This window comes from Rhinolophus sinicus, linkage group LG03 (assembly GCF_036562045.2).
Source record: "Rhinolophus sinicus isolate RSC01 linkage group LG03, ASM3656204v1, whole genome shotgun sequence".
Classification (NCBI taxonomy): domain Eukaryota; kingdom Metazoa; phylum Chordata; class Mammalia; order Chiroptera; family Rhinolophidae; genus Rhinolophus; species Rhinolophus sinicus.
In genome coordinates this window covers 62249135-62266197 of record NC_133753.1, presented here as the reverse complement: position 1 = coordinate 62266197, position 17063 = coordinate 62249135, and the positions used below count along the sequence as shown (strand labels likewise).

The 17063-nt window shown below is 51.8% G+C and overlaps 1 protein-coding gene across 2 annotated transcripts; it reads right to left on the bottom strand.

Moving 5' to 3' along the window:
- Positions 1-40: 40 nt before the first annotated feature.
- On the bottom strand, positions 41-16840 carry STRC (stereocilin). Of its 2 annotated transcripts, XM_019725339.2 has the most exons (30): positions 15964-16840; positions 14888-15667; positions 14774-14798; positions 12785-14039; positions 11778-11840; positions 11581-11691; positions 11263-11429; positions 10888-11074; positions 10368-10483; positions 9959-10091; positions 9429-9611; positions 9110-9148; positions 8746-8913; positions 8526-8588; positions 7917-8042; positions 7559-7617; positions 6643-6766; positions 6417-6529; positions 4817-4952; positions 4221-4417; positions 3929-4019; positions 3561-3717; positions 2799-2968; positions 1875-2030; positions 1593-1628; positions 1334-1476; positions 994-1142; positions 638-735; positions 394-541; positions 41-202 (listed from the first exon to the last, which is right to left on the bottom strand). In XM_019725339.2, the coding sequence occupies exons 1-30, from the start codon at positions 16010-16012 to the stop codon at positions 114-116; spliced, it is 5331 nt and encodes a 1776-aa protein (XP_019580898.2). In that variant the 5' UTR covers positions 16013-16840; the 3' UTR covers positions 41-113. The 2 variants fall into 2 exon arrangements, with proteins under 2 accessions (XP_019580898.2, XP_019580900.2); XM_019725341.2 differs by lacking the exon at positions 1593-1628.
- Between the last annotated feature and the right edge of the window lie 223 nt (positions 16841-17063).

Below are 17063 nucleotides of genomic sequence, written 5' to 3'. Positions count from 1 at the left end.
CATATTTCTCATCAGCACCCTGAGAATAATTAGAATATACTTCCATTTACACTTTATTCACTGTGACTTAAGATTTCTTTCCCAACAATCTCTCTGTAACTGTAGACACAGGCTCATAGCAGGTTGCCAAGGAAGCAGATGGTTAATACCAGGGCCCAGGAAGGTCGTGACCAGTTCTGGAGGCCCCAGGCTGTGCTTCGATCTATAATGAGACAGAATGGAAGGAATGTCACAACTATGTTCCCCAGAAGCTATTGACACTTGGAAACTATCTGCCTGTATACCCCCTTCAGAGATCTCTCTAGGTGGGTTCTATGAGCCAGATAGCACCAAGTTAGGGGTCAGATTCTGGGTCAGGAGATGGAGGGTCAAGCTGTGCAGCTGGGAACTCACCCTGCTGTTCTGGGCTCTCCATCCCCTCATGCTGGGCCCATGCAACTGCTCGTCGCTGCTCAGGACTCAGGAAGGCCATTTGCTCAGGAGTGACAGCCACAGCCTGAACACTGGTGAGGCTAGACAGCTGGGTGGGGCTGAACACCACCTGGGGGTGGGAACAGGCATCGATATATCGAGTGTAGCGCCTGTTGAGCTCTGGCTCTCTTGTGGTCACTCCAGACCCCAGTCCATCAACACTTACGGCAAATTTCGGAGCAGGGATGACAGAAATGGCAAGAGGGGTAAGGCCCTGGATCTGTTCCGCCAGCAGTGCTGAAAGAGCCAGGTCTGGGATCCCAGCTGTTGAAGCAAGTGGAGTGGGCATCTAAACCTTGTCTTAGACTGGCCTTTTCCAGTCTCTTCAAATCTCTACACCTTCCCTAACCACTCCAAAAGTACCCTACCATAAGTCTTCCCCAACACATCTCCAGCCTGTTACCTAAATGCCCTCCCAGACTCCCACTTGGAGAATTCCAGAACAGTCTTCTCCCCAGTCCACCCATGGTATGGAAAAATAACACCTGACAACTAGCACCAGCAGTGGCCCAGCCTCCCTACCTGCTATTGTACCAATTTCAGTGAAGATCTCAGGCCCCCAGTTACTGACTGGACCAAAACCACCAGGTAGTACGAGGAGTTGGGCCAGAACCTCCAGTTGTTCCTCAGAGCACTGGAGATGCAGGTTGCCCAGGAAGAGAGCTGCTTGGCTATGGGAGAGTGAGAAGGAAGGGAGAAGGATTCAGCCGTGGTGATCGGGGCCACGGTCAGGAGATGGGGGTAGAGATGGCTTCAGGTGAGGTCCCTTCCTCCATGGGACCACTCCTTCATGATCCTTCCCTGCCCAGTGAGCCCACCTTCACCTCAGTACCACCACCCACACCCCCCCTTCCCATGTGACCTAAACTCCCAACTGCTGATATGCTGTAGCTCCTCTGGTCGCAGTCCACAGAGCGTGTAACCCAGTGCAGTCAGGTGAAGGAAATCCAGGTGGCTCATATGCCGGCCACTCTGCCGCAGGAAACTGGAGACCACGACCCGGAGCTGGGGGGAGGGTGGAGGGCACAGGATAAGGAGAGGAATCATGGGGAATTAATAGATGGGGAAGTGATTAGGAAAGTGACACAAGTGCTACTGGGTTATAGTCTTATGATTGAGACCTGAAGATCCAACAGCCATGAGGAAGGTTGAGAATCCTAAAAAGAAAAGGACAAAAAAAGAGGAGGCCTCAGGGAAAAGAGGCAGGAGAGAGTATTATGTCTCGAGGGCCTTAAGGTGAGTAAATACAGAGTTCCTAAGGCCATTAGTATGGGGTATTAAGAAAAGAAACTAAGAATGACCAGGCAGTCACAGGAAAAAATTCCTTGGATTTTAGATAACCTAGAGGCCTGGATCTGTGCGATGGATGTTTGGAAGGTGCTAGGGGGGAGGGAAGGTGTTACCTGGATGGAGCTCCAGCCGTCTATCTGCCCCAGGGTGCTCAGCACTCCCCAGTCTACCAGGATTAGCTCCTGTAGTTCTCGCTCTCCTAGACCTATTAAGAGCCGACCCAGCTGCAGGATCTGTTCAGGGCGGAATCCCCGGGGGGGACCCCACAGCTAGGAGAAAGAGAAGAACAATGTGAATGGAAAAAGCACTGGACTAGGAGAATGATGGGTCTTAGTCTTGCCTCTGACCTTAGCTGTGCAACTCTAGGCAAATCACATGCCTTCTCTGGGTCTTAGTTTCCTCAACTGTAAAATGAGAGGATTAGATTAAGGTTCCTCTGAGTAAGGTGTTATTGACAGATTCTGGAGTCTCAGTAAGAAAAAATAGCAGACTCTAGTCCATATGGTATTTGTCTTTCTCTATATAACTTATTTTACTTAGCACAATACCCTCTAGTTCCATCCACGTTGTTACAAATGGCAAGATTTCATTCTTTTTTATGGCTGAGTATTCCGTTGTATATAGTATGTACCAAACCCTCAAATTATTTTTTTTCTTTTTTCTTTTTAGTTGGGTAACTGTGTTTTTTCCAGGACCCATCAGCTTCAAGTCAAGTTTTTGTCCTTCAATCTAGTTGTGGAGGGCACAGCTCAGCTCCAAGTCCAGTTGCAGTTTTCAATCTAGTTGCCATGTGTGGTGGGGGGGTAACAGAGAGGGCACAACCCACCATCCCGTGTGGGAATCGAACCAGCAATCTTGTTGTTAAGAGCTTGCGCTCTAACCAACTAAGCTAACCGGCTGCCCCAAACCCTCTAATTCTTTCATCTCCTATTTTCCCCACGTCTCACCCAGCTATCCATTCACTGTGTCCTACACCACACCCAACCAGCTCCCTCATGTTTTTCCACCCCCAACCCCGACTGGCCCCCACCCCTAACCTGTTTCGCCTTGCCCATCGCTGCCCGTAGTTCCTCAGGCCCAAGGCCCGAGTCTCCTGCAAACAGTGCCAGGCAGTCCTCAAAGTCTGAGAGCTCCATCTCCTCAATCTGGGTTGCAGACCAGGCTGCTGGGAACGTCCCCCGTATATCTGCACAATTTGGCACAGGTTCTGAAGGGGAAAGGCAGGGTTGGAGTCAGTGTAGAATTAAAGTATGCCTGGAGAGATACTGATAGACGGAGTGAACCCTCCAACCTTTGGAGGACAGGCCAATGTGGGCAGTATGGGTCAAGGGATTACTATCGTGAGAGATTTATAGGACTCAAAGGATGTTAGAACAAGTGACTGGAGAGGACACTGTATAGATGGAAGATTGAGGGGTTGCCCAGGGATTTAATGGCAGATCTAGGTTAGAACCCAAGTCCCTAGCCCCACGGTATCTCCTTCCTGCATCCTAAGCATCTTCCCAGCAGAGAAGTCAGCTGTTCACAGGGATAAGAGAGCCGGAAAAGGAGATCGTGAGCTAAAACTGAAATGGGTTATAAATTCCCCGAGTTATAAAGTGCTAGAACTAGAAGAGACATTGAAGATCATCCTTTTAACCCCTGAACTTTATAGATTAGGAAGCCCAAGCCCAGAGAGCAGAAGGTGTACAAATCTGCTCAAAGGGCACAGCACACCTACAGCCCCAACTTCTGACTACATTGTTGGATACTTTTTCCTATTCGCCTTGCTAGAGGTCTGAGGATATGGGTAGTTTCACCTGGAAGATAGTCCACCGTAGGCTGCACAACCCCAGCTACTAGAGCTGCTTTCTTGGAAGCGAGTTGTGGACCCCCACACAGCTGCCCAGCTCTGCTCTGTTCCCAGCTCTGCTGCTTTTCTAGGAGGCGCTCCAAGGTCTCTGGGCCCAAGGCCTCCTGTGTGAGAAGGTAGAGCGTGGGTGGGGAGACCTGGGCAGGTCAGGGGCAGCTGCTGCAGCTCTAATTCCAAAGTCCTGTCTCTTTTTAGCAGTCTCCTCCAGATTCAGGCTTCACATCCTTTGCCCTCAACCTTCTTGATCTTTGCTCCCCAGAATCAGCTCACCAGTCCCTCTCTGTTCCCACTCCCTCCTTTGTTCCTTCACCTCACCCTGGGGATCAAGGAAATCGCCTCAGTAGACAGAGTGAACACTAAGCGTCCAGCTTGCTCGACTTCATCCTGGCTCCACAGCTCTGGTTTCCTGGAGGACAGAAAGAAGATCAGGGACTGGGATGCTGGGGGAACTGTAAGGAAAAGGAAGAGGAAAAGAGAACATGCTGGAATTTTGGGAACTCAGGGTTCCAAGGGACCGCAAGCATATTGCATAGGCTGCCGCTGATAATGGTGGTTGAGAGGTTTGGTGTAGGATGAATTAGAATCTGAAGTTCTGAAAGGTCCATACCCAAGAACAGGCTCCTGTAGCAGCAGCCATCCAAGCTCTGTGGTAAAGGGCTCTCCTAGGCAGAAGCCCTGCAGCTGGCTGAGGTGAGCCAGCAGGATCTGCAGGGGGATCCGTCGTGTGCTCTCCATCCCCAGGAATCCAACCAAGGGGCCCAATGTCTCCAGAACTTCCCTTGAGATTGTTGTCTCCTTTGGAGCCTGGAAAGGGGCATCGGGCCTTGGGACAATGCGCCTCTGACTCAGACGACCAGATTCTTGCATCCAGACACCAAGACCTTTGACCTTCCCTCCTTTCAGCTCCCAATTCAAGACCCTATAATGTTCACTGCCATTGTTCACTTTCTTAAACAATGAGCCCAGATAGGAGCAGGCAGAAAAACTGGGAGGAGGAAGCCAAGGGATTTCCTGGACTCCAAGGGATGTGGGCAAGAAACATGAAGCAAGTTATCAAGAGGTGGATCTAAGGGCTCAGGCCTTGTAGATAGGAACCTGCTTGGTAGCAAAAGTGTGGAGTTGGACCTAGAAGACAGAGAACGTTTTCTGAGAGGTAAGAATTGCCTAGGCATCAGCTCTGAATCTGGTAGGGTGGACTCTTACCAAGTTTTGTAGTGCCTTCTCTGCCAGGGCTGCCCGGTGGAGTGGGGTCAGTGCCAGCAGTTGCTCTGGAGCAGCTCTTACCAGCTCCACCACCAACATGATGGATTCATTGGACAGTCTGTCCATCAACCGGACCCTATAGCAATTTGACAACAGGGACACTCAGAACTGAGCCAAGTTGAGAAGGAACCACAGAATGCCACATTTTCCAAACAAGCAGCAACACCAGATCAAACCTGGTGGCCCTGACAGGAACTGATATTAAACAGCCTCAGATCCAAGTCCCTCTATAGTGCTTGAAGGGAGAGAACAAAGGGACTGACATATTTGTAGTCTTCCTGAAAAGAAATGACAAACAATCCTACCACATCTAATTGAATCAAAAGCCAAAAATATTAAGTACCATTAAAAGTTTTCCCCATTTTATACATTAAAAAAACTGAGGTTCACAGAAACCAAATGGTGGGGTCTTACTCCCAATTCCTGCTTTCCTCTACTTGTTATGAGGGGGTTCCCTCTCATTTGTATAATGCTATGTAGTTTACAAAGTTCTTTTAGGTGTTATCTCATTTGATCCTTTTGACAAAACCTGGGGGTAAAATAGGTATTTTTCATATCCTCTCTCACAATGAAGAACTTGGATCTTCCAACTCATGGTCTGGGATCATTCACTTCATCCAGGCCCTTGGGATTCTAAATTATCTCAAAGAACCAACATATTTAAACAGATTTGAATAGCATTAAAAAAAATACTTTTCCCAGAAATCAGAGGTGACATTCTGTACTCTGTCTAGGGTTGCCAGTTCTGGAACTGGGCCACCAAGTATTACAAGAGCCAAAATATGTGGAAAGGCCTGTAAAAATGTAAGGACAAGGTCAACTGCTTTTACCACCACCTCATCCCCAAGAAGACTAACATGAACCTTTTCCTCCTCTGACTTACAGTTCTGATGGCTCCTCTGAGTTGGGAGGAGCCTTAGGTTTATCTCCTTTCCCCTCAACCCATACTTGAATCTGCTCTATAATATTCCTGCCATGGGCCAGTCAGACTAGCCTTGAATAGCTCCAATGACTGGGAACTCACTACTTCAATTTCCCTTACATTTGGGCAAAATCTGCTTTTCATTCATTGGTCCTAGTCATGCCCGATGGGGCCATTCAGAAACATGCCAATCTACTTTCTATTTGACAGCCCCTGGGGTATTTGAAGGCATTTATCACATTTTTCATACATTTTCTCCTCCGAACACACTGAGAACACAGTGCCCTAAGCAGACTATAATCCTCTGAGGTAAAATTGGACCATTGCTTCCCTCATTTCAGATACTCTGTCTCTATTAATGTGGCCTAGGTTATTTTCAGATTGCTTGGCAGGCCACATCAGAGTGTTGTCACTGTCAGCTATTCCATGCTGGGGCCATATTCTGGGAGCCAGCCTATACACAGAGCAATTTGAATAGAATCCTTTGCTTCTGGCTATAACTGATGCCAAGGAATCACCAGACAGACAACCACCACCTCTAGGGCATTTTCCAAGGGCAGATCTTCTACTCCAGGCTGAGTTTTCTAAGGACCCAGTATCTCCAGCTGTAGCACTTACGGTAAGTCCAGGAGTAGCTTGGTGTCTAGCCCACTCAGCTCTGGCCCCAGGGTGGCCAGCTCTGGCTCTGGCATTGTCATCCTCCGCTGTAGCTCCGCCCAGATACAGGCCCTCTGTGGAACAGGGCGGGGAAGCAAGAGCAAGACAGAGCTGAGCATGGCAGCTGGGTCCCGTACCCAGGGTGCATGCCTCCCTGCTCCCATTAATGTCCAAGCACCCCTCTCACCAGGCTCCCTCGCACCCCCGTGGGCAGTTGATAGATCATGTGCATCACTTCCAGGAAATCTGCCATTGAGTTGATCTGCTGCAGAAACTTACAAGACATGCCCCCTGCCAGGGTGCCCAGAGCCCTGTGGGTATGTGAGCGGGTAGATGCTCATTCGACACATGCTACAGGCTGTCTTCTCCTTGATACCAACATTCTCAACACAAACACAGGTGTTCATTTATGGTAATTTACAGTCTGGAAAATGTTTTTCCATAGGTAGTCTCATTGGCTCCCCACAACGTCATCACTATTTACCAGAGAAGAAAATAAAGATTTACAGAGGTCTAGTGACGTTTTCAACATCATTCTCCTAGACATGTGGTAAAGTGAGACCGAGCTATGTCTTCAGATCCTGAAGCCCATGATGCTTTTACTGTGGGTGTAGGTAAGGTAATAATTATTTCTGTTTATTCCTGCTTGGCCAGTGGCTCTGAAGTCTCTTTGGATTAAACTAATAACAGCAAACAGCTATTCGGAGCTTACACTGGGCCAGGCACTGTGTTAAGTACCTTATATGCCTCACCTCATTTAATCTTCACAACTACCTCTGAAGGGGGTACCATTTTAATTCTCATTCTACAGAATAAAACCCTGAAGCTTAGAAACGTTAAATTATTTGCTCAAGATCACAAATAAGTAACAGGGCTGGCACCTGAACCCAGGTCTTCTGAACCCTTAGGTCTAGCGGGATAGGCGTGGTACTGTGGAAAGGCAGGGGGTGAGGGGAGGAGGAGCCAGGAGAACGCCCACAGGTTGGGACCGTGCATCATTCATCCCCAAACCCCCCACTGCACATCACACGATGCCTGACGCGCGCTAGGCATTCAAAAACTGTTGGTTGAATTAAACTCACTGCTCAACACAAGTTACTCACTGCAGATTCCTGAGGGTCAGGTTGCCGGGCACCTGCATCTTCTTCCAGAGAAACTGTGCCTACAACAGAGAGAAAGAGGAACCGCTTCCCAGCAAAGATGTGGCCCAAGGACTTACGATGCCCTGGCCCAGGACTAGTCTGACCTTGTGGGCCCCAACAGCCTCCTACGCTCCCCAATGCCCACTCCTCTCTCAGAGTGAGAGATGAAGGAATAGGGAGGACAGAGAGGGAAGAGCAAAGCAAGTCCCATTGTAAGGGGTACTACCGTAGTGATAAGGCACCAGATCGAGGGCCTCATGGGCAAGGAGATGTTGCAGATTGAGAGAGGGGAGTTGTGGGTTAAGTGGGGGAAAATTACCTGCTGCTCAGACCAGGGCAGGTCCCGGTAGCGCCTTCGGTCAGCCAGAAGAGCCGCAGAGTCCAGTTGTAGCAACTTTAGTGGGAGTAGGGGAAGCAGGCAGTCTGGCCAGGTGGTGGGGACGGGCTGCCAGTGGGGATGGGTGCAGCGGTGTAGTAACAGGTGAGAGGGTCTCGACTCAGCCCTCAGAGGAGAAGGGGAACCATGGGGGCAGGAAGAACCAAAGCGATGATAAGGGTGGAAGGGCATGTGCCACTGTAGCCGTGCACAGCTGAGAGCCCTCACGCTGAAGGTGATTGTGGTCAAGTGTTGCTGCTGTTTAGGCACCTGATGAACTAAAGTGCCTTAGCCTCTCTGAGCCTTGGTATCTTTATCTGAAGGTGGGGTGGTCGGCCTGGAAGACTCAGACCCTTCTGACTTTGACATTGGAGGAGAGTGTGGTCCTGCTGTCCTACACCTGGCACCGGGCAGAGCTGCTAATGCCTTGGTGGGCACAGAGCTAACCCGCACTCTCAGGGCCACTGCCTGGGGCATGTGTGAAGCAGCACCAGCCATGTGAAGCTGCTCTGGAACATGGACAGGAGCTTAGTCAGGAGGCCCCACACATACCTGACCAGGGATACACACAGCTGCACCGGCACCGGTACCCATGCTTTTAACTCCATCTTTCACCTGCATGAGAATGGGTAGTACGTGTGTCTGTGTCTTACTGGGTGTGCGTAAGGAAATGGGGAAGTATGGGAGGCCTTTCCTGGCCACGGGGAAGATGCCCTCCTCCCCACCAGAGCCCACACCCCTGATTGTCTCATCCTCCCTGCTACCCTCATACCCGAAAGGTCTGCAGCAATGCTGCGGTCTGGCAGGCTGAGAGGCGTGACAGTTCAGGGGCCAGGCAGGAACAGGCCCCAACCAGAACTCGCCTAGGGATGGCCTGGAGTGTCTGGGAGCTGAGGCCTGGCAACAGAGGGTGCAAGGAGCAAAGCTCTTCCAAGGACAGCTGGGGAGCAAGAGAGACAAGAGGTCTGAAGAAGAGGGGTGGGTGGGGCTGGGGACGGTGAGGAAGTCAACAATCACAGTGCAGCCAGGCAGCAGGTATGAGGGGAGGTGAGAGAGAGGGAGGAAGGGCCAGATGTGGGAACCTGGGGAAGGGCACAAAGACCTCTGGGAGATGTTGAGAAGTTGCTGCTACTTACTTCGTGCCTAGGGAGAAGCCGTCTAAGCAGCAGGACAGCCTAAAGTGGGATGGGACAGGAAACAACAGCTCTTGGGTCCCTACAGCCAGATACCAAGCAGGGTCCTATGACCTGCCCTCCAAAACTTCCAACTCCCTCTCTACTGCCCACGGTGACCAGATTGGCTGCTGACTCTTTGATCTGAGGAAGGAGGATGAGGGAGTCCTCGGAACAGAGGAGTAGGAGGCTTCAGGGAGGCTGACAGTATCCCTGAATGTAATCCTCTTGACTGGGGTTCCAGAGGGTACAGGGTGGATGCCAGGGAGTGAGATAGACCCACCTGGGCAGGTGTGACACTGGTTCCCTGCAAGGCAGGAAGCATGGCTCTAAGCTGGGGCTCTGACAGCTCCTGTAGGAAGCGGAGGCCCAGCTGAGGGAAGAGAGGGGCCCAGACCCGCAGCTCCCGGGGGCTCATCACAGTTCCTCCAGATGAGCGCAACACCCCCAGAAGTTCATATGCCACCTGTAACCAAAGAAGGTTTGGGACTGAAGAGAAAAGACTGGTGAACCTTAAATCTCCTCTCTAATCCCACATCTGGATTTCCCAAGGCTTGGATTAGGGCTTGAAACTAAAGATGGGATAGGAGCAGATTGGGTTCAAGATGTCAAAGGGGATGTTTGGAGTGTCATAGAGCAGATGGGGCAGGGTCAGGAAGAGGTGGTACCAGATAAGAACAGCCATGGAGTAGGAATAGAGGTGGCAGAGGTGGGGGGGAGGGATGCCACCACTGTGTTCAACCTTGGTTGAAATGACTGGGCAAGTCCTCCCCACAGACCCAGAGAAATCCTAGAGTCTATCCAGGGGCTCACCCGTCCTTGTGGGCTGAGGGTCCCATTGGCCGCACATTCCAGCAGCCCCCGTTCTACTGGCCCCATCGGATCATTCAACGGTACCAGGCTCTGCAGCTCCTCAGGGGTCAGGAAACAGGCGAGGGGCCCCAGCCTGAGGAGGGCACGAAGCTGGCCTTCATGTGGTCCCTGAGACTGGTACTAAGGCAGGGACCATGTGGGCACATGGAGTAGGCACTCTGACCAATAAACTAGGAAACGCCATAAAACTAGAAGCATGTCATAGCTAGGCCCCTGTCCTGGAGCCCTGCACTGCTTGGGACCACTGCCTATTCTCTTGGCCCTTCCTTCCTAGGACCCAAACCACCATGGCAGCTGGCCCTGCCTCTCTCCCTCTCTGGCCTTGATCACTGATCCCACAACCACTCACCTGCGCACCTGTTCCTCTCCATCCTGGACACTCTGGTTCACCAGGCTGCGCAGCACATGCCGGGCGTGTCCTGGCCCAAGACCTGCTGCTGGCCAGCTATCCTCCAGGGCCTGGATCTGAGACGGGGAGGGTGAGCTTGTGTTGGGGGTCACTGTGGGACACTGTGGGACACTTGTGGGGAGAGGCTTACTAGGAGACATGCCTCTGACTCCCATCCCACCAATAGAAGATGGTCTAATCAAGTAAGGAAGATGGTTCTCAGGGCGGCCGGTTGGCTCAGTAGTTGGAGCACAGCGCTCGTAACACCAAGGTCACCAGTTCAATTCCGACATGGGCCAGTGAGCTGTGCCCTCCACAACTAAAGTGAAAACAATGATTTGACTTGGAGCTGAGCTGCACTCCCCACAACTAGATTGAAAATAATGATTTGACATGGAGCTGGTGGGTCCTGGAAAAACACACTGTTCCCCAATATTCCCCAATAAAAATTAAAAAAAAGAAAAGAAGATGCTTCTCATACCTGGTGAGGGCTGAGCTGCAGAAAGTTCTCTAGAGGAAGGTGAGGGAGCAGAGGCAGCACTGCCCACAGCAGCTCCTGAGGCCAGGCAGGAACTTCTCCGAACAGCTCAGGGGCCAGCAGTCGCCTTGCCAGAGCCTCTTTCTGTTCAGGCCTCATTTCTGGGCTGTAATCCCGGATGGCAGCCAGGCTGAGAAGAGTAATGAGTCTTAACCCTCAGCCCTGTTCCAAATTGTCCCCTGGTTCTCTGCAGCCCCATTGTCATGGATAGGAGATTCTCCTTAGTTTCAATAGAGAGGAAGTCTCGAAGGAGGTGTTCTAGGCAAGTGGGGTTGACCTGACCTTGACAGATCAGAAGGAGTATTGTGAGGTCCTTACACGCTGTCATTGGCCAAGAGGGATGGTGGGAAGCGCATCAGATCAGAGACAGCCAAGAAGGGGATGAGTGGTGATAAGTCAATGAAGAGTTGGGAGGTGAGGCGTGGGTAACGTTGGAGCAGCAAGGCTGTCAGACGACCCAAGGCCTGCTCCTCAGATGGTGGTACCTGTCAGGGCACAGGAGTGGATGATGGCTTGGGAGATGCTCAGTATCTTTGATCTTTCTTGAGTTCCTCCTTCCTTCGTACACCAGGTTTCAGGTACTCTTCATTCCCAGATTTCGCCCTCCACCCTGTTTCCCTCTCCCTCTATGCCCACCTGCAGCTGAGCCCAGGAACGGTGCATGAGCGTCAGGAAGCCCTGAGCGGCCTCCCTCTCTGCTGAAAGCACCAGTTGCTGGAGATTTTCTGGGGGCATGTGCAGGTATGCCTGGGAGTAAGAAGTCATGGTGAGTATGGCCTCACTGGGCAGTGACCTCGGGCCACAGTCTACCCCTGTGCTCCTCCATCTGTTACCTGCATTAGAATCTGCAAGGCCCAAACACTCTTCTCCCTCTGGAGCAGATCCCACAGCACAGGCTGGTGGGGAGACAGAAAAGATGTCAAGAGAGCTGTCTTCTCTGTCCCTCCTGTAGCTTCCTCAGGCAATCCCACTCCGCTTGCTAGGATGCTTGTTCTTCACCTGAAGCTAGTATGTGTTTCTCCTCAAATATTACACTTCTCTAGGTCAGGGACGATGTCTCTAACTTCCATATCCTCTTCCAAGCCAGGTCCATAGTTGGCGCAATAAATGCTTGTGGATCAAAAGCAAATTACTACAAGCCTATCTAACCCCACTTCACTGGTCCCAGGGCTTGAGAAATATGGGTGCTAACATGAAGTAAGGAATCTTGCATACCCTACAGAACCCAGCAAAGTGCCTTACACGTAACAGGCTATGAATGAATTAGGGTGTTTACGTATTCTAGCCCCTTCAACACTACAGAGAAGAAACTGAAGCTCAGAAAAGCTAAATTAAATTACTTGCCCAAGACCACACTAATTTGTGGCATAGTTGAACCTAGAATCCAAGTCTTCTGCTTCACACTCCCCCTGAATTTTTCTCATTTCTGCCTGTCTTCTTATATTTTGCCAGCCTCCAGTTCTCACTCTCTAAGGATAGAATTAGAGCCTTCTAACTTGATCCCTTTCCTTTCTGGAGCAGAGAGGGGGAGAGTCAAAAAATCGGAAAGAATAATGAGATAACATTTATCACGTGCTTTCATATCATTCACTGTGGTAAGCGTACAGCATGAATTATCTCATGTAATAAGCACCATTCTTCTCCCCCATTTATAGAGGAGAAAAACATTGTTCAGAGAGGTTAAAAAACTTGTCCAAGGTTGATCACAGAACTAAGAGGTGAACCCAAGGCTGTCTGACTCCAGAGCTATATGCTTAAACCACTGCTGCTCAGTAGTGGAGAATTCCCCAGGAGGCCCTTCCCTCTGTTCCAGGAGCTTTCACCTTGGCAGATCACTCACGCTGAAGCAGGCCAGCAGCTCCATCTTGCCTATACCAGAGCTGGAGCTGTCAGTGAGTTCAAAGTCCAGTGAGGTCGGCTGTTCCTCCTGTTCCAGGTATTCCCCAACTGTCCGCAGCAAACTGCGCCGGCCCTCTGGGCGGAAGGCATCCCAGAAGGAGCAGTTGTCTGGGAGACTGGAGAGCAGCAGGGCCTGGCCCAGCATCCCCTGAGCTTCTGTCCCTCCGGCCCCTGGACCCAGGAGGAAGGTCAGCAGGCGAAGGAGATAGTGTAGGCGTGTGGGGTGGGCAAGGACCGGCACAGAGGACTGACAGCGTGGCAATTGGGATAGCATGCCAAGCAGGAAGGGGCCCGGGGCCAGGCAGAGTGGGGATGGTCCCAGTGGTGGCAGAGAGGGCAGAAGAGGGCCCAATAGCCCGTCTAGGAAGCAAGTGTCATTGCCCCCACGACTTATTCTGCACTGGCCTGTTAGCCAGGGCCAGAAGGGCACCAGGGCCTCGTACAGAGTGTCATTGGCACAGACCATCATCAGGAAATTGCCCCCATCTGGGCAGCGTTCCCCACAGGGTCCAATGTGGCAGGGCGGGAAGGCAGTGATATCTGGGGTGGGGCCCTGGCACACATGCTGAACCCAAGCCTGATTGCTGGGGGGCACAGCCTGCAGACTCGCCTCCCCACACAGCCGCTCGGCCCACAAAGTCTCATTCTCCAAGAAGCAGCCCCAGAAGATCTCTGGGGTGACAGGAACAGGGGGCAGGCCGTCAGGGCAGCTGGTAGGAGGTGGAAGCAGACCAGCACAGAGCCGCTTTACCAGGCGGCGGTTGGGGCCAGACAGGGCTGAAAAGGAGAGGTTGCTACAGATTGCCTCCAGGAACTGATCAGGAAATTGGTCATGGCAGGCCTGTAGCCAGCCCTGGGCACCTGGTGCCCACGAGACTGCATACCACACAGCTGTCTGGCAGATGGCAGTGATGCTGGGCGGGGGCTGCGGGGTGGCAGGCTTGGTGAGCTGGCAGAGCAAGTGAATGGAGAAGTTGGAAATGCTGTAGGGTGGTGCTGGGCCCGAGTGGTTCTCGCAGATGGCCTCCACAGAGATGGCTCGCCGTTGGCGAGGGCTGATGTGGGCTGAGGGCTGGGAAGTCCTGGGCAGAGGCACACCCGCGCTCAGGCAGTGGAGGAGGGCGGGGGGTGGGGGGGGTGATCCAGACAGAAAGCCCAGCTCCTGGACATCCCAGGAAAGGTTGTGCCGGACGCCCCTGGGTGCAGAGGGAGGAGCAGGCAGGATCTGGTCAGTTTACATTTCCTCCATTTGAAGAGCCTGACCCTGGCCCAGAGCCCTGCAGGGGGTGGTGGCAAGCATAGGCTTTTCCAAAAGTGAGGTCCCTGGGAGTATAGGAATTACTGGTTTAAATGCTGGGATGGTGGGAAAGGGAGCGAGGTCTGCCCTGCCAAGGCACAAAATAACCTAGGAGCAGCCCAATTGGAGTCCCTTCTATCTACCTGGCTTCCTTCTTTCTTCATATGCTTTTAGGTAGTTTAAACACAACCCTCAGTAGGCCTTATATCAGGAAATCTGCCCAGCAGCTGAATATATCTAACTGTGCTCTGGCTCTGGTGTACTGAAATAGCAAGTAGCGGAGGAATCGGTCCTGCCTTTTCTTTCCACATCCTGTCTTTATTAGCTAACATTTATTAAGTGCTATGTGCCAGGCACAGCTCTATGTGGCTTACACATACAGTATCAACTCACTTAATCCCTTGCAACAACTCTGCAGTAGTTAACATTACCCATTCACAATTGGGGAAACTAAGGTATAGAATGAGACTGTGAGCTGCACAAGGTCACCTTAGCTGTGGAAGAAGTAGAGCTGGGACACCAACCCACACAGTCACATTGCAAACCACACTCCTCCCATCAGTTTTCTCTTCCATTCTAGAAGCTAACAACTTCCCAGGCCCAATTCCCCAGAACTCCTCTCCTGTTACTTACCATAAGAGCAGTTGCTGTAGGTTGCCTAGGAGGGAAAGAGTAAAGCAGAGGACTGCCCCAATCTCGCCCCTTCTTGCCTTGCCATAACCCAGCCCTGACCCCGGCAGCACTCACCTCCCTGGCACTGCCCATTGGCATCAGGCTCTGGTTGCCCCAGAAGGGAAAAGACCTCATCCTGCAGGGAGTCCGTGACACGGAGCAGCCCCTCCTGGAAGGCAGCATAGAGGGGGGCCCCCACTGTGCGCAGCAGACCTCCCCAAAGAGCCTCCTCAGAGCTCAGCTCCCCCACGGGGGTGAGCAAAGCCAACAGACCCTGTAAAAGGTGGGGGGCTGGCTCCCTCCCATCCAGGCCTGTGATGTTGGTGAGGTCCACACTGGGCTGCACCTGCACCAAGGCCTGCCAGCGTGTGCCTTCTAACAACAGCAGCAGAGAAGGCAACCAGTCAGCCACCAGGACGCAGTCGGGAGGACCATCACGGGTGCATGGGGGCCGGGTAGGGCTAGGGGGTCCCCCAGGAACTAAGGCTCCCAGCAGCACCTCTGCGAGTCCACCCAGCACACCTGCCTGGTGCCCCAGGAAGTCCCGGGGGGTCTGCTCCTGTCCCAGCAGTGCCAGCACATCCCCGAGCAGCCCTAGCATTGGCTCCCAGTCCGGGCTGCCTCTCAGTGTCAGTAGGAAATCATGGAGCCGGAGGGCAGGGGGCTGGAGTGGTGGGGGCTCTCCCACTGGTCCCTCCCCCATTCTCCCAGGCTCAAAGTTAGAAGAAATGTTGGCCAGGAATGCAGAGAACCGTGAGCGGCTGAGGGACCCCCGGGGAGCCTGGTCCAGAGTGGAGAGCAATGACTTCAGAAGGGAGAGACCAGGGTCCAGGGAGCCTGCAGAGGCTAGAGTCACTGTAAAGGGAGGAACCAGAGGTCACTAAAAGGAAAGAACCTACCACCCAAACTCATCCCTGCCCTGGAGCCCAGTCCTGGCCTGGATCTAAAGATGAAGTGAAGAGAGCCAAGTCCCTTTCATCAGCCTGCAATAAGTCTTGGCCCGCTTCCTGAACTCTCATTTCCTCCCTTAGCTGCAGTCTCTGCCCCTCCTCCTTCCCCCTCTATCTTTTACCTAACCAGTTCATTTCCACAGTTTTAAATCTCTTTCTAGCACTATTCCCTTCATCCCCAGCCCTGCTCACTGTTCTCACCTGCACAGGACAGCAGCAGCAGCAGTAGGGGCCAGAGGCTCAGAGCCATGTTTCCAGGTGAGCACTGGTACTAGAGGTGAATTCTGGTTATTCTCACCTTGTATGGGATAGCCAGGTAAGGGCAGGGCACTGCAGGCAGCCTGAGTCTCCACTGACACTGTAGTGTGGTCTTTCAGGAAACAATATCTGTAACCTGACAGCAGGTTTGTCACCTGAGCCACTAGAATACCTGATCCTTTGGCTTTGGAGAAAGGTGTGCTTCTGTGAGAGGGACAAATGATAGGGGATCCCAGGGGGCCCTTGGAGGAACCCAAGGGGATAGCTTCAGTTAGGAACCACGATGCCAATAGGGGTAGGCCTATGTGGAGACGGAGAACTGGAACCCAATGTATAATCTGGGGGCTCTGCAGAAAAATATCAGAAAATAAAGAGGGTACAAAGGAGCAAAAAAGCAGGTAGGATGTGAGGGAATCGAGGAAGAAAGGGGGCCCAGGAGAAAGAAATTAGGCAGCCAGGTGTAGACAGAGAAGAGTAGTGAAGATAAAGTTCTGGTCCAAGGATGGGACATTCAGGAAGAAGTGAGCTGCTTTTGATATAATACCTGAAACCACAAAATGTTAAGAGCTGGACAGGACTTCAGAGATCACATAGACAAAACCTCTCATCTTATGGGTAAGGAAACAGACCCAGTCAGTTGTGACTTGCTCATTAGACCACTCAAATATTTGGATTTGCCTGCTGGCTCTCTTACTGTGATCCTAGAGAAAATTCTGGGCTGAGAAAAGAGATAAATCAGATTAAACCACTGTGCAAGGGGGCTATCCCCCTTATATACACACATTGGTGGGGGGGGGTGTAGGAGACAGAGAGAGAGAGAGAGAGAGAGAGAGAGGAAATTGCTCACAGATCAGACAAATTCCACTCAAAACCACCTGGTCTCGTCAAGGTAAGAAGTCTTTCCTATCCCCCATTTCTATATCCCTAAATGTCTTTACCTGATATTGGCTCTAAACAGTAATTCAACACTGAGGCTCCACCCAAACCATTATTCAGTCCCCCTTTCCTTAGAACACTCCTCTGTTCTATTCCCCAAAACCCAC

Bases quoted from the DNA above. Each gene is read 5' to 3' on its own strand.
- STRC (XM_019725339.2), bottom strand. From the start codon at position 16,012: ATGGCTCTGAGCCTCTGGCCCCTACTGCTGCTGCTGCTGTCCTGTGCA. The intron at 4,418-4,816 runs GTAAGAGTCCAC...GCCCCTTTCCAG, and splicing joins AGAAGGCACTACAAAACTTG to GCTCCAAAGGAGACAACAAT. The intron at 2,969-3,560 runs GTGAAACTACCC...TTTCCCCTTCAG, and splicing joins TACGGTGGACTATCTTCCAG to AACCTGTGCCAAATTGTGCA.